General features: G+C 59.5%; 1 protein-coding gene across 1 annotated transcript; it reads left to right on the top strand.

Moving 5' to 3' along the window:
• Positions 1-213: 213 nt before the first annotated feature.
• Positions 214-20,492, top strand: PHF21B (PHD finger protein 21B; the record flags this gene model as incomplete). The annotated part of the gene is made up of 11 exons (XM_081084063.1): positions 214-345; positions 744-1,094; positions 3,572-3,709; positions 10,325-10,376; positions 10,948-11,024; positions 12,496-12,550; positions 13,930-13,952; positions 15,607-15,765; positions 16,256-16,331; positions 16,582-16,685; positions 18,563-20,492. The coding sequence occupies 11 exons, from the start codon at positions 214-216 to the stop codon at positions 18,779-18,781; spliced, it is 1,386 nt and encodes a 461-aa protein (XP_080940189.1). The 3' UTR covers positions 18,782-20,492.
• Positions 20,493-21,051: the final 559 nt, after the last annotated feature.

Genomic DNA, 21,051 nt, shown 5'->3' with positions numbered 1-21,051 from the left:
GGTCAAGGTGCTGGCCGATGGGGTCCCTGCTGAAGACCCTCTCCTGGGGACAGAGGGAGGCTGACTTGGTCCACTCGCGCTGCTGTAACGGAGTCCCACAGACGGGGGTGGGGACCCATAAACCACAGAATGGACCTGCAGCTCAGTCCTGGCGGCCGGAAGGCTGCGGTCAGGTGCCAGCTGGGCGGGGGCGGGTCCTCGCCGGGTGCGGGCATGCGTCTCGGCCCGCCTCAGCGGCACCCTGTCTTCCAGGCTCTGGGATCCATCCCTGCTGTGCCGGTCACGGGTCCGCAGGTCAGCTCCTTGCAGAGGCTGGCCGGGCAAGGAGTGGCAGTGCTACCTCAGGTAAGCCGCCCGGGGCGGGCCCGGCGTCTGTCCGTCTGTCCTGTGGTCTCCGCCCCAGCCCCTCGGCACTGAGGCTCTGGTGGGCACGGAGCTGGCGGAGCCCCTTCCCTCGCCCGCCTCCTCCCGTCCTGCGGAGGCGTTCGGGCCGGCACCCGTCGCTCCCAGTGAGGAACTGGGAAATCAACTTAGTGGGCGATGACCAGGAATTTAAAAAAGGGACTAGACCAGGCTGGCCTCGAACTGGGCAGAAGGCATCGAGCCGCCTCACAGCATCGCTCTTGATGACTCATTTCTGGACTGGGCCATGCAGGGACGGGGGTTTTTAAATGGGGGGAAGGGGGGAAGAATGGTTAAAAGAGTTGATCATCCACCTGTCTGTCCGTCTCCCCTCCCCCCAGGTTAGGCCAAAGACTCTGATTCCAGACAGCCTCCCCGTCACCCCCGGCCGGGACCGGCCACCCAAACAGCCCCCAACATTCCAGAAGGCCACCGTGGTCAGTATCAAGAACCCCAGCCCAGCCCTCCCCACCGCCAACAACACCGTGAGCCATGTGCCAGCATCCGGCAGCCAGCCCCAGGCCCTCGCGGAGCCGGCCGCCATCACGTCTTCTCTGAGCAGTGCCGGGGTGGCCTACGCCATCATCTCCACGGCCCCCAGCAATGCCGCCGCCATCGCCCCCAGCGCCGCCGTGTCCGTGGTCAGGGACAGCATCAAAGTCCAGCCCCTCCTCATCAGTACCGACAACAAGGTGAGGCTGTGCCCGCGGGCAGGCTCAGGGGGCCGCACACACAGCAGGCACCTGCCCAAGAGGAGGCCCCGAGGCCGGGCAGAATGAGACTGGAGGGCAGGATGGCCAAGTGGTCGAATGGATAAATGGGGTGGAAATGAGTGATCGGCGGGTGGATCCACGCATGAATGAATGAGGGTACAAGTAAATGGGTATGTGATTGGAAGAATATATGGCTGAGCGAAATGCCAGCATAACAAGAATGACTGGTCAGTGCGTTAATTACTTCATTCATTGGGGTAAGTGACTCGTAAGATGTGGGCAGAAGGGATGACAGCAAGGGAGCCCCCTACTGAGGACGGCTCTGCTGGTGGAGTTAGGCAGCCAAGGACTCTTTTGGACCCCAGGTGTCTGAATGGAAAAATCTCAGATTTAAAACAAACTAAGAACGTCTCCCTGTTCCCTCCAAGCTCCTTCTGACTGTGCTTTCGAGGCCTTCGGGGCTACGTAGAGCGTCATTTCCTTTCTTTGGCCTCTTTTCCTGTTCCGGGTTTGGGGTCCATCAGGCTGCCCCCCTCGTTTGTGGCCAGTGTCGCTTCCACTTCCCGGTCTGAAGGTTGGCACTCCCCTTCCATGTCACTGCATGCAGCCTATTTCCGGGGCCCTCGCACCCCGGGACCGTGTCCCCAGGGACTCTAAAAGCCTAAGGCAGTGGTTCTCAACCTTCTGGCCCTTTAAATACAGTTCCTCATGTTGTGACCCAACCATAACATTATTTTCGTTGCTACTTCATCACTGTTATGTTGCTACTGTGATGAATCGTCATGGAAATATCTGATATGCAGATGATCTTAGGTGACCCCTGTGAAAGGGTCGTTGGACCGCCAAAGGGGTCGCGACCCACAGGTTGAGAACCGCTGGCCTAGGGAGTTGCTGACGGGCTCTGGTCTGACGCGGTCCCTGTGAGGAGCTGGGGACCCGGGCGGCCCGGTCCAGGGCGAGCTGAGCAGCTGCTGTCCCGGCCTCACTGCAGCCTCGCCAGCACCCAGTGCTGTCGCTTCAACACTTTGCATTTAATCGGTGCAAACAGGCACCCGCTGCTGAAAGTTGAGTTATTTGGTTATTATTAAGCTTGGATGTTTTTCCTAGACTTTTCAAGAATGCTGACTCCTGTGCCATTTGAGGATATGCTTTGCCCTTTTTTTCTATGGGGGATCTTCGTGTTTTTCTCCCCGTGAATGTAAAAAGGGGCATTATTTTCCATCCAGAGAATTCTGGGACTTTAAACTGATATGAAGAAGAACAAAGAGCCTTCCCTTAAGCCCATGGTCGGCAAACCGCGGCTCGCGAGCCACATGCGGCTCTTTGGCCCCTTGAGTGTGGCTCTTCCACAAAATACCACGTGTGGGCGCGCACGTACAGTGCAATTGAAACTTCGTGGCCCATGCGCAGAAATCGGTATTTTGTGGAAGAGCCACACTGAAGGGACCAAAGAGCCGCATGTGGCTCGCGAGCCGCGGTTTGCCGAGCCGCAGTTTGCCGACCACTGCCTTAACCCAATGGAAGAGAAGCCATCTTCTCCTCACAATGCATAGGATAGTTCTCCCGGTCTCGGGGAAAATGCCAGTTCAAATTACTCCTGGCTCGGCCCTGAATTGCTTCCCTGGGACCCAAGAAATATAACAGTTTTTCCCCAATTTCCTGTCCAAAGACTGAAATGAAATAGCTGAGCCCCAGATGGGAGCGAGCCACCCAGGGAGGCTGGGCTGGGCTGCACAAGGCAATTTCAGACTTTCCAGCTCTGACCCTCCAACAGACCCAGGGGTCACCCTGAGCCCTGGTGGGGGCTGCTCAGGTGAGTCTCTGAGGCCTGGAGCCCACCCCCTCCTTCTCCACAGCCCACCCACCCCTGGGCTCCGCAGGGCTCCTGAGTGAGAAAAACAGCATTATTCCCACCCTCCCTCGCCCGCCTCGGCCAAGTGGGAGCACCTCAGACACGGTGGCCTGGGGCCCGAGGGGCAGGAGGGGAGGGGGTGGCCAGGCCCTGCAGCCGGGACAGAGCAGGGAAGTGTCCCAGCCCCCTGCTCCCCCTCGGCCTCAGTTTACCTGCATCTGCGTTGGGGATAAAGGAGCTGACTTCTGCCCTCGCTGCCGGAGGTCGGCATTCCGTGGAAGCTGAGGGTAGAGGCAGCGTGACCTCCCGAATCCACAGCTGGGACACGGGAGCACGGGACGGAACCCAGGCCCCGGGTCCTAAGCCAGGCCCGTTCTCCTGCAGACCGTCCTCACGGGGAGGGGCTGTGGCGGCACAGGCCCTGCCACAGCCTGCAAGCTCCGTGCCAGCCGCCTCTCCCCGTGATCCTGCCACTGCAGGGCCTGTCACCCAGGCCCCCCCGGACCTCCCAGCTCCCCCTCCCGCTCCCCTCCCTCCCACCCTCACCCCTTCTACCCCCCCCCCCCAGCACCCCTCATCCCCCTCCCTGCGCTGTACCTTCCAGGTCATCATCATTCAGCCTCAGGTGCAGACCCAACCCGAGAGCAAGGCCGAGTCGCGGCCGCCCACGGAGGAGCCGTCTCAGGGAGCTCAGGCCGCCAAGAGGAAGGAAGACCGGCCCCCGAGCCAGGAGAACCCCGAGGTAGGCGCCGTGGTCCGGGGACTGCTGTCGGGGTGGGAGGGCCTCACGGAGGCAGCTGACAAGCCCCAGCCGCCCTGTGCAGCGGGGGCTCCGAGTGGGGGCGCTGAGCGCAGGCAGAGTGGCCCGCCCGGGGCTGGAACCTGCTGCCTGCATTTGCACCCCTGCTGCTGGCTCCTGGGTGTGACGGGCGAACCCCTCCGTCCCGTCGGTGAGGTGGGAGGTACGGCTTCTCTCCTGGCCATGAGTCCACGGTGCCCGGGACGCTGCGGGGCACCCACCACCGAGCCCTACAGCCCTGGCTCCGTCTGGCCCCTCCGTGTTCCCGGCCTTGGGACCCTGCTGCCCTCCGGCGGAAGCACCGGCCCTAAAGCAGCCCTGGCTCTTCTCTCTGCTGTGGCCAATCACGGCTCTTCTCTCTGCTGTGACCAATCACAGCTCTGCTCTCTGCTGTGGCCAATCACGGCTCTTCTCTCTGCTGTGACCAATCACGGCTCTTCTCTCTGCTGTGACCAATCACGGCTTGTCTCTCTGTCCGTGACCAATCATGGCTCTCTCTGCTGTGACCAATCACACCTCTCCTTTCTGCTGTGACCAATCACGGCTCATCTCTATGCTGTGACCAATCACAGCTCTCTATGCCTGTAACCAATCACGGCTCTCTGCTGTGACCAATTACGACTCTCCTCTCTATGCCTGTGACCAATCACGGCTCTCTCTGCTGTGACCAATCAAGGCTCTTCTCTCTGCCCGTGACCAATCACGAGTGCCTGAAGGCGGGCAGAACAGGACTCGAGTGCCTGGGAAGTCAACCACTGCCCAAGGCTGGTGCGGGAGGTGCTGATGTCTCCTAAAGGTGCCCATAGAACTTTCCAGAAATTCTACATAGCACCCCCCCCCCAACCCTTGCGGAAGGAGGAAGGAGGACGGGCTCTCACTGCCCCTCCTAATGCCACCTGCACCGATGGAGGTGGGAGAGGCAGCGGCTTTGGGTCACAGCAGGTGAGGGCCCTGTGCTGCTGCTCGCGTCCTGGGCCTCTCCCACGTGCCTGCCCGCCTGGCCCCCTTTCTGCCGCCGCCCAGCTCGCATTTACCGCGCGTTGCCCTCAGACACTGTCTCCGCCAGGCAGCGTCCCCTGACCACCCCGCCCAGCGGGGCGAGGAGGCCCTGGGGCTCCCACAGCGCCTTAGGGTTCTTGTTACCAATGTCTTTATGGTGAGAAGGCATCTCAGTGCGATCAGTTCTTCGGGAGCATGACTCACGCCAGGCTCTGCTGACGGCGGGGGCCCGGTCAAGGGCGGACGTGTCCTGGCCCCAGGGACACTCACCTGCCGGCCGACAGGCACGGCCTCGGGACTGGGGTTAACAGATGCCGGGCGTCCCCGGAGAGGGCCCCCTTCAGACTCTGAGGTGCAGAGAGAGGGCCGGCTTCCACCGGGGAGGACCCGAGGGCCGGGCGCACGAGGGGCGTGACCGGCGGGGCCCGGGGGAACGGGCAGGGTCTCTACAGAGGGGCGGGAGGCAGGAGGGAGGGCGAGCAGGGAGAGGGTGCTGCCTGGGCAACCGCATGGAGGTGGGAGGGCTCCGCAGGCCCGCGGGAGTCAGCCGGTGTGTGCCCCCTGCACGGATGGTTCCGCAGCCCGGCTCAGTGGACCGGAGCCCCCCCCTGGAGCCCTGCCGCCGGCTGCCGCGGTGGAACTTCATTCCTGGGTACTAGGGAGCCATGGCATAGCTTTGAGCAGGAGAGGGACGTGATCGTTGTCCTGCGTGTCCACAAAGCCTGCGGGGATTCATCCGGGCCGACCTGGAACCAAGGCTCCTCGGTGGCCCCAGGCCCAATTTTCTCTTGACCGACAGGCATTTCGGTTCCATGGCAACGGGCGAGCACTCCCAGCACCTGCTGCACCGTGAGCTCTGGGTCTGGCTCGGAGCCAGGCTCCCACGAGCACCCCTCTGTCCCCCGTGGGTCTTGCACACTCTTAACCTTCGGGAGGGCTTTCTGGGTGGATTCTTTGTTCTCTCGAAGTTATCTTAGTCGATTATTGCACATTTATACAATTAGTATAATTACATCTAACTACATAATTATCATAAATACATGTAACGGCTTCAATAGAACTTGCAATTACAGCGGGTCTCGGCATAAAAATCCTGTCAAGGTTTCTTTTTAAAGAGGGCTCGGAGCAGCCGTGGCGCCTTCGAACCTGTGCACGCGCAGTCCCGGTTAAGTGCACGAGGCCACCCGTTGTCCTGGCCTGGCCGAGCTGGCCGCCCTCGGACCACCGCGTGCCCTGCACAGAGCCAGCCAGAGCAGGGCCAGCTGAGGAGGCCCTGACTGCATCCGCAGCCCGGCCGACTCTGGGCCACGCCTGTGGGCTCAGATGCTGCCCCCTCCGTACCAGCCCTGCTGCCAAGGCCCCAGTCTGCCCGTCTCTCCCCGGCTGGCTCTCCCTGCCCCTAGATGGGCTCCTCCCTGTCCGTTCACTCTGCAGCTAGAGGGCCTCTCAGAAATAAGGAAGTCACGCCCTTCTTGGAATTCATCCACGTACATGCCATCAGGATTCCTCTTGGGCGTCCCCATCCGCAGACCCACAGCAACAACAGATAAAACCTGGTGGGGACAAAGGCGTGGCTGTGTCCAGACTCCAGGTGGAGCAGGACGCCTGGGCTCCGGGCTCAGAGGGGACCAGGAGGGGGCAGCTCACGTGAGACAGTGAGTCCCCAAAGTTCTTCGGGCGAGAGAGGGATGGAACCAGGCTACCCTGCTTGTACGGGAGCCAGTCTGAGCCTGGGTCACAGCTGCACGGGGGGTGGCGGTGGGGGCGGGTGCTCCCCAGATGCCCACGTTTTTGTTTTTAATATTGATTTCAGAGAGGAAGGGAGAGGGAGAGAGAGAAACATCAGTGATGAGAGAGAATCATTGATTGGCTGCTTCCTGCATGCCCCCCATTGGGAATCAAGCTCGCAACCCGGGCATATGCCTTTGACTGGAATCGAACCCAGGACCCTTCAGTCCACAGGTTGATTCTCTATCCACGGAGTCAAACCGGCCAGGGCCCCAGTTTTGTTTTTCCAAACAGGTAAAAGGAAAATTCTAGGCAGCAATAAGAAGTTGTTCAGTGATGTTTTAGAGGAAGTTAGAACATGCTAAGGTTAGCGTGTTGAGAAAGATAGAAATATTAACCTTCCAAAAAAAAGAGAGAAATATTGATTTTAGACTTCATTAGGAAAAGGTATAGCTAAGAACATATACTTCAAACATCTACACTAATTGCTAAAAGTAATAAAATGCCACCTATCACTTCTAAGTCAGCAGAGGAAAGGAGGTGAATGTGGGAGCTTTCCCCCCAGAAGACAGGAAAGGATGTGAAAAGGAAGGATGACAAACTGAAAAGACAAACTCATCACCACAAAGAAGGAAACTGCAAAGCTGGAACCTGAGGACGGAGGGGAGAGGAGGCCAGATGGCCAAAGGACTGGAGACAATGCAACCTGAGCTGGAATTATTTAGGAAAAATAAAAACTATCACAGAAATAAATACACAATTGGATGAGCAGAGGGTACCATCGACGTGGCAGGAGACACAGCGAGGGACAACGCGGGCAGAAGGGAGGAAATCATACAAATGAAACAGGAAGAATGAGTTTTTGAACATGAGAAAGTGGTACCTACAGAAGACAAGCAAAGAAGGTACAACAACAGGTAGATAATTGGAGAATGGGAAGGAGGACACCAGGGTACAGTCAAACCCCAGCAGTCCCCCGCGGTGCTGTGAGTTAGAATATAACACGCAGGCAGGTGGCTCCTGCGAGCGGCCTGCTACCTGTCCTCAGATGGGCACGGAAGTTATCTCCTGTGGGAGGCAGGGAGGCTGAGTGTGGAAGCAGGAGCCTGGGCCCCAAGGCCTGGTATTCGCCCAGCCCCGACTTCCCAGATCCGGCCAGTGAGGCGGTGCCGGCCCTGGGGGCTCCCAGAGGCCCTGCCACTGTCCAGTCAGCCGCAGAGCCCGGACGTGATATGGAAGCCAGGGGGCACTGCCCTGCAGCCTGGACCCAGTTCCCGTGCAGCAGCTCTGTGGCCCCTTCGTCATGGCATTAGTCTGGCATTAACCCGGGTGCACCTCTTACAGGACTGGGATGTGGGGACCCACGGTTCTTGGTGTGGGGATGCTTCCGTGATTTTGCAGTATAATCCACAAACGTTTATGAAATCATTTGGTTTGCACATTGAATAACAACGCTGGGCACAAGGGGAAATGGTCAGTCCGCGTGGAGACGGCCCAGGAAAGGCACTGACCTTCAATGGAAGGGAAAGGGTCCTGATCCAGTGACTTCAGAGGGAGACGGCCAGGCTGGCCCCTGACCTGTCCACGCAGCACAGCTGAGCGACACGGGAAGGTCCTGAGGACAGAGCCCAGGACTGTCCGCCCAGCCGGGCTGGCCTTCAAGTGGAGAGGCTACAAAAATTTTTTAAAAATATATATTTTTATTGATTTCAGAGAGGAAGGGAGAGGAGGGAGAGAAAGGTAGAAGCATCAATGATGAGAGAGGGAGTGAGCCCACAACTTGGGCATATGCCCTGACCAGGAATTGAACCATGACCTCCTGGTTCATAGGTCAACGTTCAACCACTGAGCCACACAGGCTGGGCTACAAAAACGTTTGTGGGTTTTTAAAAAATTTTTATTGATTGATTTTAGTAAGGGAGGAAGGGGGAGAGAGAGAGAGGGAGAAACATTGATTTTTGTCATTCCACTTATTTATGCATTCATTAGTTGATTCTTGTGTGTGCTCTGACCGGGAATTGAACCTGCAACCTTCGTGTATCAGGACGATGCTCTTATCAGCTGAGCTACCTGGCCAGGGCTGCAAAAACGTTTCAAATCTGCCAAGAACTCGGGAGATGGGCTCCCATGAGCCCTTCAGGAGAAACTGCTACAGACTCAACCTCAGTTGACCCCGAGCAGCCGGGGCCACTTTGGCACCAACACTGAGGTAGCACCTTTAATTAACTGCAGAGTAAAGCCGAAACGGGCTAAGGATGTCGGCAGTTTAAATGTTTCCTGCTCCAGTGATGGGCCAAGGCTCAGCTGAGTCCAGTTGAGAGGAGGAGGGAGAGAAGATGGGAGGTGGAATCAACGGTGAGATGGTCTTGTCTGTTGTAGTTGGGACTTAAAGTGAATCAGAGAATATCATTGACAGCTTGCAAGTTGAGAAGTCTTTTTAACAGCAGAGAAGTAAAAATTAGAGAGGATGAACAGTCACTGTTTGAAATGATGTAGAAAACCCAAGAGAATGGATGAAAAACTCCCACAGACACTAAGAGAATTCAGCGTGGAGGCGGGTGTAATATTAATGTACAAAACTTTATAGACAATCCCTTTTACAAAAGCAACAAGAAGATTAAATGCCTCGGAATAATCATAATAAAATATCCAACACCCACTTGAAAGTTTAAAACCCCCGAAGACAAAAAGAATAGAGGCGCAACGTGGTTTGGGTAGGAAATGTTAGTATTATATAAAGTTATCGTTGTGCCCTAAGTTCATTTATAATTTGGACATCATCCCAGTAAATATGCCCATTGATTCCCTTATTTTCAGAGAAATTCCAGGTGGATCCGAAACCTAAATGTAAAATGTGAACTCTAGGTACTGAAATAAAACACAGCCGACTTGCTTTATAACCTCAATCTCTAGCCAAGGTTCAAAAATCCAAACACCGCAAAGGGAAATATTCATAAATCCCACCACATGCAATTCTTTAAAAGTCCACATGGCGCCCAGAGCCCCAGGAATGGCCAACTCCGGGGCGGGGGCTGTGCATGGTGACCTCCCACAGAGGCGGGCGGCCTCGCAGGTCGGCTCAGTGGAGAGTGTTGGCCTGCAGATCGAAGGGTCTCGGGGTTCCATTCCTGTTAAGGGCACATACCTCGGTTGCAGGCTCGATCCTGTCCTAGTTGGGGTGGTCGGGGTGCATGCCCGAGGCAACTAATCGATGTGTCTCTCTCACATCGATATTTCTCTCTCTGTGTCTTTCCTCCTCCTTTCCACTCTCTCTAAAAATCAATGGAAAAATGTCCTCAAGTGAGGGTTAGCCAAAAAAAAAGGGGCGGGGGATGGGGTGAAGGGAAGGTCCCGGTGGGAACCCTGCCAGGCGCACTTCAGCCAGGTGCCCAGTTGGCATCACTGGCCAGTGGACAGCACGTCCCCGACAGGATGTAATGAGAAGGCATTTCCTCTGTGTCTTCTTCCCCAACCCACGACCCCGCTGTAACCCTGAGAACCTCATCAGGCAAATCCCAGTGGAGGGGCCGCCTGCAGAGTCCCTGCCCTCCTCACAACCATCAAGGCCATAGAAAGGAGGGCTGCTGAGAAGCTCACAGCCCAGAGCAGCTGAGGAGGCGTGAAGACTAAATGTCACGTGGGTCTGGGGTGGGGTCCCAGGCAGAGAACGTCCATTAGGTTAAAGCTAAGGAGACACACAGCGAGGAGCCAGGGCATACAGGTCTGAGCAGTGCCTGTAGAATGAGTGAATGATGAATGGATGGATGGATGGGTGAATGAATGAATGGACGAATGATGAAGCGAGGTAACACTTCTGTTTCCTTCCCTCAGAAAATCGCCTTCATGGTGGCGCTGGGCCTGGTTACCACGGAGCACCTGGAAGGTAAGGTCCACAGCAGGACGGGCTGGGACTGGCCCTCATGACAGGTGGGGCGGGTGGTCTGCTGGAATCAGCCCGGAGCAGTGGGTCTCAGTCCCCCTGGTCAGAGGGCAGTGCCCAAGGGTGAACCAGCTTCTGGAAGGCCCGCCCCAGTGCCAGCCATGGCGGCCAGCCCAGGCCTCTTGGAAGGCTCCATGCCTGGGGCTTCAGGGGGTGAGGCCACCTGAGCTACAGCCTGCCCCCGGGAGCCCTTTGCCTCAGCCAGGCCAGCATCTGCCCAGAGGCACCCGGTGTGCAGGGGTCTAAGAGAGACAGCCCCAGGCTGGGTGACGGCCCACGGGGCCCTGAGCCGAGTGGGTGCCTGGATCCCGGACACCTGGCACCTCCCTGCCAACCGTCCTCTCCAGCCTGAGCCCAGTGGGCGTGTCCTGCCTGGGGGTGGGGGGGGCGATGCCTGGAGACCCCGGCCTGCTCCGGGCACTGGGCATCGGTGCTGTGCAGACAGGCTGTGTGACGGCGGGGCCGTGATGGCTCCTGGGCGGGAAGGATGGTAACCATGGTGTCTGCCTTGCAGAAATCCAGAGCAAACGCCAGGAGCGGAAGCGGAGAAGCACCGCCAACCCCGCCTACAGCGGCCTCCTGGAGTCCGAGGTGAGGCCGCCTTCCGCAGGGAGGGAGGCTCCGGCTGGCCCCCCTCACCCGCCCTCCCGGTCAGTCATCCTGCTTCACCCCGGAGCCCAGGGTCCATTGAGAGAGGAGGCAGGAGACGGACGTGTCGGCTGAGCTGTCACACGCGCTCCCTGGGTGCGGGTCGCAGGGCACAGGCCGTGGGGCACCTGGGAGTGACCCCCTCGCCAGAAGCAGTGTTTCTAAGGCCCCAGAGTCCAAAGCTGAGGCAGAGGCGTGTCCCGAGGCCGGCAGGGCTCCGGGGGCCTGGAGGGGTCGGGAAAGTGGCCTGCGCCTCCTTGGGTTGTCCCAGGTCCACATCCTGTGCATGGAGCTGGGGGGGGGGGGCGGGGGGGGGAGGCAGCCCTGTCCCTGAGGCGGGTCCCCGAGCGCCATGGCCCGTTTGTAGGTGTGTCACCGGAGTGGCGGGTTCTCTGGTTGATGAGGCCCGTCCCTTGCTGTTCATGGATGAAACCCTCTCTCTCTGACCTGAAAAGCCAGACCCTGGTCTGCAAAGCCTGTGGCTGGGGCCAGAGGTGACTTGTGAGCACGTCAGGGACCAACGTGAAGCCGGTGCCCCTGAGCCCTGGACACATACGTACGGTCAAGGGCAGCCCCTCCCCGGGCTCCTCCCAAGGCCGGACCGCAGCCCGAGAGACGGGGTTAAGCCAAACAAGACTCTAGACCAGGGGTGGGCAAACTTTTTGACCCGAGGGCCACAATGGGTTCTTAAACTGGACCGGAGGGCCGGAACAAAAGCATGGATGGAGTGTTTGTGTGAACTAATATAAATTCAAAGTAAACATCATTACATAAAAGGGTACGGTCTTTTTTTTTTTTAGTTTTATTCATTTCAAACGGGCCGGATGCGGCCCGCCAGCCGTAGTTTGCCCACGGCTGGTCTAGAACAATCCTTCTATGCGATCACAGCCAGGGCCCCCTCCAACCACCAAGGCCGAGATCGCATGGCCTGGGGTGGGAGAGCCCCCTCTGGGAGCTTCCGTCTGAGGCTGCGGCGTCCGAGGCCGCCAGGATGCAGAGGCCCTTGTCTGGCGCCAGGGCTCCCAGGCCACAGGCGGAAGTGGGGGTTGGGAGCTAACCCGTAGCACCCCTTGTTTCCCCCTGAACCCCAGAGCAGCCAAGAGGGAAGACAGACAGGCAGATGGGACACCACAGTCCGCTCTGTTACTGATTTGCCCCGTGTGGTCCTCACGTCCTTCCTAGTGGGACAGATGTCCCCACAGGGAGCGGGGACCACTCCGCCCTGATGAGGGACAGGCCCCCGCCCATCTCCTCTGCCCGGCTCTGCGTCCCCAGGCCTGTCCCCGTGTCTGCCTCCCCGGGTGTCCAGCGGGGCCCAGAGCCTGGGTGGGGGCTGTTGGTGAGCCCTGGGCAGGGATTGCAGCCTGAGGAGGGCTCCCCGACGGTGGTTTTGTCTTGTTTTCTGTGCCTGCAGAGGAAGCGGCTGGCGTCCAGCTACCTGAACAGCCCCCTGTTCCTCACGGCACGAGGTGAGCAGGGCCAGGCCCCGTGGTGCCCACGGCCCCTGCGGCAGGACCCGCCCACCACAGAGCTGACCTGGGTCGGGGTGAGGACCCAGTGCCAGGAAGGGCCCTCACTCCCACCCCCCTCCACCCCCAGCACCTGCATCTGCAGCCAGTGCTTCCTGGCCTCTGCCCTGTGGCCCTGCCCAGGTGCCACCTGCCACCACACAGCCCTGGAGAGAGCCTCTCCTCCCCACCAGGCAGCTGGCCGGGTGCCTCACACACCCTCATGAGCTGCCCTGGGCAGCACGTGGGAACCTGGAGTCCTCGGCCTGGCCTCATGACTCGCTGTGTGGCCAGGACCAGACCGCCCCCTGGGCCTCGGGATCCTTCTGCACCTCAGGGCACTGGCAGGCTGGGACCTGGCCCGGGCCTTCACCCCAGAATGCATGGGCCCCGCCCCCCTCTGCCAGCCCTGCCCACTGCAGGACCTCGTGGCCAAGAAACCAGCCTCCACGCACATCCATAGTCACAACACCCACCAGGAGGGTGCCCTTCATTCCCAGTTAGAGAACAAGTGGTCCTCGGGCAGGAAACGACCTGCCTCCTCTTGGGACTCTGACCTTTGACACGTCACGCCACCTCCCGGGCCTTGGTTTACTGGTGTGTAAAATGGGCCGTGAGGACAGTGGCACAGGGGTGAGCATGACAGCTTTGCACGCTGTGGAGTGTGCACATGAAGCGGGGCCTCCCACTGCTGGTGGCGTCTGCAGCCCGGCTTGGTCATTAGGATGTGTGCTGGGCATCACTCACTAGAATGAGTGGGCTACGGGCAACAGAGGAGTTCAGAGTGAGTCCCGTAGTCCCACTGGAGCGATGCTTCCCTCCCCCTATGCTCCCAGCTGCCCTGCTCCTCGAGAGCTCGGGCCACGATGAGCCTGGTCCGTGGAGGGTCCTTGCCGTGACCAGGGCAGAAACCTTACTCCCATCGTGCCCTGGGTGAGAACCTGGCCACACTGGGGCCTGTGATTCTGTGATTCTCCCATCATGCCCTGGGTGAGAACCTGGCCACACTGGGGCCTGTGATTCTGTGATTCTCCCATCATGCCCTGGGTGAGAACCAGCTGTCACTGGGGCCTGTAACACTCCCATCATGCCCTGGGTGAGAACCAGCTGTCACTGGGGCCTGTAACACTCCCATCATGCCCTGGGTGAGAACCAGCTGTCACTGGGGCCTGTAACGCTCCCATCATGCCCTGGGTGAGAACCAGCTGTCACTGGGGCCTGTAACACTCCCATCATGCCCTGGGTGAGAACCTGGCCACACCGGGCCTCATGGACTCCAGTCCTGATTGGTGCTCCCCAGATGCCCACTAACATGTTCTCGCCCTTCCTCCCTGTGCCAGCCAATGAGGACCCCTGCTGGAAGGTATGTGTCCCCTTTCTTCACACCCAGGGGGTGGGGCATGCTTTCCTGTCCAGGTAGCATCACTCCTGGCAAAGGTGAGGGCCAGTGTCCTGCTGCCCTCGGGCGGAGCAGAGGGCCTTTGGGCTCTGCCCTTGGTGCCCAGAGCTTTGCCCCTGTCCACTTCCCAGCCTGCCCGGCAGGGGGCAGCACTGCAGGGGGCAGCACTGCAGGGGGCAGCCCACGGGTTCAGGCTGAAGCTCTCTCTGCCCGGTGCTGAGGATGGGAGGACCCAGGAGCCATGAAGGCCTGGGTGCCATTGGGCTCTTCCTGTCTCTGCCTGGCTCACTGTGTGCTCACTGCCCACCCCCGAGGGGTTACACCGGCAGGGCCTTGCCCAGACACCCACCTTTCTGTGATCCTGTGAGTCCCCAGTCCCCCAGGCTTACGCACGTCCCTGCCTCCCAGAGCATCGGCTGGCTGTGACCTCATCCAAAGGCCTGGCTCAGAATTTATTCGGTGTTTCTCAGTATGTTTCCGATCTAATTCTAAGAGGCCTCCAGTCCCTACGCGCCTGTAACGATCAAGCCGCCGAGAAGCAATAGGTGATGGTGTAAACTCCGCTCGCGCTGTGCCGTTGGCCCAATGAGCCTGCACTGGCGTGATCGGGCGGTGGGCCTGGTGTGTTTGTCCGCAGCCGCCCTGTGCCCAGCCCTGCAGGCGTGGGGACGGCAGGTGCCTCGAGCCCGAGCCCCGCCCCCGCAGAGCCCCCAGTGCGGGAGGGGCCTTGGTTTCGAGGTAGGAGACCCAGATGCTCGCCCTGGTTCCACCCCCAGCTCGCTGTGTGACCTCGGGCAAGCAGCGCACCCTCTCTGGGTCCTTGAACTGAAAGTAGAGGTGAGGGCAGGGTCTGAGGCCTCCTTCAGAGTCAGCCGTGGGAGTCGGTGTCCTGGTGGCACGGCTCATCCCTGGTGAGAGCCCTCTGGTCCCTTCCGAGTCTGAGGGTGGGAGATGCTAATGTGGGTAGAGAACAGACATAAGGTGCGGGGGGGGGGGGGAGGGTCCTCTTGGGTGGGGGGAGATCACGAAGATTGTGCAGGTCACGGGGTTTGGTTACTAACACTCCACTCTCAGCGCGAGCCTAGGCTTGAAAGGTAGTGAGCTCCCGGGCCTGGAGGTGTGTAAGTAGAGACTGAAGGTGACTGCAGATCACCTTTCTGAGGGAGGGGTAGCTAACCTCCCCTGGGTTCCTACCCGGTGGTGCTGTGTGTGCCTTCCCGCCGAGTCTCCCACCAACCACAGGACGGCTGTGAGATGGAGGAGCCACAGGGTAGACCTGGTGCTGTAAGAGGACTGTGAGGAGTGACATGCGCACAGCCCCCTCCCCGCCCCCCGACAGGCGCCCCTGGTACAATGCAGACCCAAGGGGGCTGTTAACCAGCCTCACAGCAGGACCCCCTGCCCCCCCCCCTCACCTGGAGTCCTGTCTCAGGTGGAAGGATCAGGACACTGGGGCCACTCCGTGACCCTGCTAAATGCCGCGGGTGCCAGGACCCTGCTGCCCCTCCCGGTCCTGTCCGGCCCCTCCCTCCTCCCAGAACCGCTGAACGTGTCTGGGTCGCGAGCAGGCAGGGTGGCAGCTGCTGAGACGGCGCTCACCTCCGGCCTCCTCTTCCAGAGCGAGATCGCCCACGATGAGCACTGCGCGGCCTGCCAGAGAGGGGCCGACCTGCAGCCCTGCGGCACCTGCCCGGGGGCCTACCACCTCGGCTGCCTGGACCCGCCCCTCAAGACCGCGCCCAAGGGCGTGTGGGTGTGCCCCAAGTGCCAGCAGAAGGTATGGGGGTCAGTTCGCCTGAGCAAACCTGTGCTTCCGGGAGGCCCCTGCAGAGGGTGCTGACGGGAGGCAGTGGGCGTGGGGGCGCTGGTTGTCGAACAGGCCCCTGCATTGTGCCTGCCCAGGGTCACAGTGCTCTGCGGGGCAGTTTCCCACTCCAGCATGATGATGGGGCCTCCCTGAGTCCCGGCTTTATCCCCGCTGCTCTCGGGTCCCAGGACATGGGAACAAGACAAGTGCTCATTGATTTATTCTTTCACCGAAGAATTCAGCCCTGCTTGTGCCAGGCCCTGTTTGAGGCCCTGGTGACAAGCAGATCCTACCCTCGCCCAGCAGCCCCTGGGACCCAGACCCCACACAGGGACGGTCCCATCCCGGGTCCCGGCTGAGGAACCTGCAGCTCAGAGTGCTCGTGCCTCCCCAGGACCCCATACTCGGGGTGTGGCGGGTCCTCACCTGGCTGCCTGCTCAGGTCCCCTCTGCCCTGCAGGCCTTAAGGAAAGACGAAGCTGTGCCCTGGACAGGGATGCTGGCCATCGTGCGCTCCTACGTCACCCACAAGACAGGTAGGACTCGGGCAAGGGCACCTGTTCCCTTCTCTCCTCCTCCAGGCCCATTGGAGGCTGTTCTGGCTGGAACTCTGAAAAGAGGGCCCTGGATGGGGCCGTGCAGGGCAGGAGCTGGGAGGATGGCCTTCCAGTCCCCATGCGTCCAGCCAGGGCCACGGGCTCCTGTGGGAGGGTGTGGCCTGTAGGCGTAGACCTCGGAGTCCCACTGCTGACCTGCCCCCTGGGTGCGGCCCGGTCCTCTCTCCAGTCAAAGAAGAGGAGAAGCAAAAGCTGCTGCAGAGAGGCAGCCAGCTGCAGAGCGAGCACCGGCAGCTGGAGGAGCGGGACCGGCGCCTGGCCTCGGCCGTGAAGGTGCGCGGGGCTCGGGGTGTGGGGCGGGGCTGCCCTAGAACCACGTAGATCCAAAGCATCGCTGTCTGGTTACTGAGGCCCCAGAGGAGGGAGACTCGCCAGCGTCACGCAGCGAGTCAGAGGTGACTCACTCGACAGACGGTTATCAAGCAACTGAGCATCGGCGTCTGCTCCTCCTCAGCTCTGAGCCATCTCAGCCAGTGTCCTGTTGTGCAAAGTGGACGTAATGATCCCCCGCTGCAGGGTGGTGATAGGACAATGGTGATAGATGTGATGGTGATGGTGATGGTGGTGGTGGTGGTGATGGTGGTGATGGTGATGATGGTGATGGTGATGGTGGTGGTGATGGTGGTGATGGTGATGATGGAGATCATATGATGATGGTGATGGTGATGGTGATGGTGGTGGTGATGGTGGTGATGGTGATGATGGAGATCATATGATGATGGTGATGGTGATGGTGGTGGTGATGGTGATGGTGATGGTGGTGATGGTGATGATGGAGATCGTAATGATGATGGTGGTGGTGGTGATGGAGATGATGGTGGTGATGGAGATGGTGGTGGTGGTGATGGAGATGGTGGTGATGGAGATGATGGTTGTGGTGATGGAGATAGTAATGATGGTGATGGTGGTGATGGAGATGATGATAATGGTGATGGTGGTGGTGATGGAGATGGTGGTGGTGGTGATGGAGATGATGGTTGTGGTGATGGAGATAGTAATGATGGTGATGGTGGTGATGGAGATGATGATAATAATGGTGATGATGGTGATGGTGGTGGTGATGGTGATGATGGTGGTGATGATGATGGTGGTGATGGAGATGATGGTGGTGGTGATGGAGATGGTGGTGGTGATGGAGATAGTAATGATGGTGATGGTGATGGAGATAGTAATGATGGTGATGGTGGTGATGGAGATGATGATAATAATGGTGATGATGGTGATGGTGGTGGTGATGATGATGGTGGTGATGGAGATGATGGTGGTGATGGTGGTGATGATGGTAGTGATGATGATGGTGATGGTGATGATAGTGATGGAGATGATGGTAATAATGGTGATGATGGTGATGGTGGTGATGATGGTGGTGATGGAGATGATGGTAATAATGGTGATGATGGTGATGGTGATGATGATGGTGATGGTGGTGGTGATGATGGTAGTGATGGTGATGGTGATGGTGGTGATGGAGATGATGGTAATGATGGTGATGGTGGTGATGGAGATGATGGTAACAATGGTGATGGTGATGTTGATGATGGTGATGGTGCTAGAGGTGATAATGATGGTAAAAGCAGTGCCATGTCTTGGTAAACTCTTTAAGCGTAGTATGAAGATACTCTGATTATTCCTATCTTAGAGTTTTGGACACAGTCTCAGGGATTTTAAGCTATTGGCCTAAGCAGCAAATAGCTCCAAGTGGGGATATCAGTCCTTCGCGCATCACCATGTTGCTAGGATACAAATACAGGCTAGAAAAAGGCAAACATACCGCCTGCAAGAGACAGAGCAGGGACCGGGCTGGCGTCTGAAGGTTTGTGCGGCTGCGCAGCTGGGCCGGAGCTGGCTCTGAGCTTCTTCCAGGAGCGGCGAGCAGGCGTGTGGGCAGGTGGCGTTGCAGCGTGAGCAGAAGGTTCCCTCGCCCCCTGCCCCCCACACTATTTGTAACCCTAAGTTTAAAACAAACTGTGTCTGGCTGCTGTTTAATTCCATTTTTCACTGCTGCCCGCTTTTTTGAGGCTCTGCCTGGCTGCTTTCAGGCCGCTGCAGGGGGAGGGAGAGCTTTGGGAGAGGGGGTGTGAAGGGGTGCTGCCCAGGATGGCTGCACAGTTGAATTCTGAGACCCTTCTCTCTGCCCCCCACCCCAACAGAAATGCCTGGAGCTTAAGATGAGCCTGCTGGCCCGGCAGAGGGGCACCCAGTCATCCTTGGACCGCCTGCGGGCCCTCCTGAGACTGATACAGGGCGAGCAGATGCTCCAGGTCACCATGACGACCACCAGCCCCGCCTCCCTGCTGGCCGGGCCCTGGACCAAGCCCTCAGCAGCAGCCATGCACGCGGCCCTCCAGCACCCCCAGGGACACAACTGACTCCGAGGCCGGTCTTCACACCGCGGAGAGCCACTGGGACCCGGCCCGCAGACCGGGGTCTGTCAGCCTTAACCATGAACAATGTGAATTTCAGACAAGAACAGAGCCAGACAGAACAAGGCAGGGGGAAGGGCAGTGGAGCGAGCGAGAGTCCTAGTTCTCCAGCCCGGGGTAGGGGTGGAGCCCCCCCACACGTTCAGACGGGACCCCATCACGTTCAGGTGGGGCGTACCATCGGCCTGCTCTGGTGGGACTGCCCAGGCCTCCGGCTTGCAGCACGGCTGTCCCCACACCTCCCTCGTGCAGAGGTGTGAGGGGCCAGGGCGCCCCCGCTGAGAGCCAGCGTGCCCGCTCCCCTGAGGCCCCGTGTCCGGTGGGGAGGAGCCGGAACGCAGACGTAGCCGAGTAGTGCAGGTAGTTGGACAGAAGTGGGTAGCGAATCTAGGTAGGACGCCAGGGCCCTCCCTCATGGGGGCCATGCCCAGGGCTGGGTGCCCGTGCCTTCCAGAACGCCCAGGCCCACCTGTCAGTATTAGCAGCTGTTTGACTTGAAACTCTACGTTCAAGGGGATGCTGCCCCGTTCCCGCCAGTGCCACTGCCCCCCAAGTCCCGGCGCCCCCAAGTCCCTACCGCCCTCGCCTGCGCCTCCCTCTCGCGGATGCTTTGGGCTCATTTTGCTGTGGGAGCCTTTTCCTCCTGGAGTTTCTGGGCCGGACGGCGGGCAGCCGCGTGGGAGGCATGGCGCACGTTTTCAGTTCGGGGCTGAATCATCCCACTTCCGAGGAAGCCGTTTATTCTCCTTCCGAAGCCGGTGAAGTTTCCACCCCTGGTTTCTTGCCAGTGCGGACACGATGCCAAAAAATGACTACGTTTTTGTGTGGCGTTTTTATTGTGAGATATTTAATGTGAAGGGGGCTCTTAGGGTCTCTGCTCACAGTGGCCTCCGCTGCCCCTGGCCCCAGACACCCAAGGGTGGGCGGGGAGGGGCGTGGCCTGGGGTGTGTTCTTTGGAGACACAGTCCCTCGAGCCCTCTCCTGGAGGGTGTGCTGCCTCTTAAAGGGCTCCTGTGTCCCCGGTGGTCACCCCCCCCAGCGCCTCCAGTCCCCAGGGACCTAGCACAGCAAACAGAAGCCCTGGGAGCCGCAGGGCCCCCCACCCCAGCATATCACACGGTGCCAAATTGCATTGAACACGTGCGTGCGTGTGCGCACACGGCCCCAGACCCGCACGCAGACCCGCGGAGCAGGGAGGCTGGTCCGAGCTGCAGGCTGCCACGGCCCCTGCCGTCCTGGCCACGACTCCGGGAGAAGCTGTTGTACGATACAGATCTATTTTAATACACTCAACGCTGGTTGAACAAGATTTTTATATTCTTTTATCGATGAACAAAGCGAACTGGGAGGCACACGTCTGCTGTATTGGTCACTGTCGACGCCGATTATGCATTCCCGGGCGGCTCGCCATGCGAGGTCTTCAGGTTCTTTCTCGGTTCGTTTCCTTCTTGGGTGGATTGGATTGAACTTTAAAAAGTGTAATGGGAGGCGGTGAAAGGTTGGACCCGGGAGGGGTAGCTGCTGACGTGTCTTGAGACTTAGTTTTTTGGACCCAGGAGGCCCGTCCAGTGGGTAGTAAGGATAGAGACAAGTGTTCGTCGTCAATTTGCCCGTGTAGTTCGTCTGTACGACGCATTAAACTCGATTGATGATCGCAGAGCCCTGTGGTTTGTGTTTGCAGCCTCAGCCGAGAGGCCCTGGGAGCACAGGGGCGGGAGGTGGGCCCTGGGGAGGGTGGGAGGAGGGGAGCTCAGGGCGCCCTCTACGGGCTGACCGCTCCCCAGGAGGTGGCAGGTGCACCTGTTAGGGCCAGAATCGATGGTTGCCAGCAACAAGCAGCAGGCCAGGCGCCACGGGGAGGTGCTGGCCACACTGATCGTCATCACCCACCTTCGCTGCTTCCCGGGCAGCGGGGCACCCAAGGCCCCACAACCACCTGGGGCTTAACCAGTGGCCTCGAGAGCAGCCAAACGGGAGCCAGACCCCTGCACCGGGCTCCCTGCTCGGCCAGGCCTGCCACCCCTGTGCGTCCAGCTGTGGCCAGAGCAGGGGGTCCAACGCAAAGTGACTGCCCGCTGGAGGCCTGGGGGTCTGAGGGAAGGAGGGGGTACAGGGCTGCACAGCCCACCCAGCAGGGGTCAGCTACAAGCCGTCCTGTTTCCGGTGGCCCAGGGTCACACAGTGTGATGGCTCTGACTTCTGCCTGAACGTGGGG

This window comes from Myotis nattereri, assembly GCF_964212035.1.
Source record: "Myotis nattereri genome assembly, chromosome: 2".
Lineage (NCBI taxonomy): Eukaryota > Metazoa > Chordata > Mammalia > Chiroptera > Vespertilionidae > Myotis > Myotis nattereri.
This window is presented reverse-complemented; position numbering and strand designations above follow the sequence as displayed.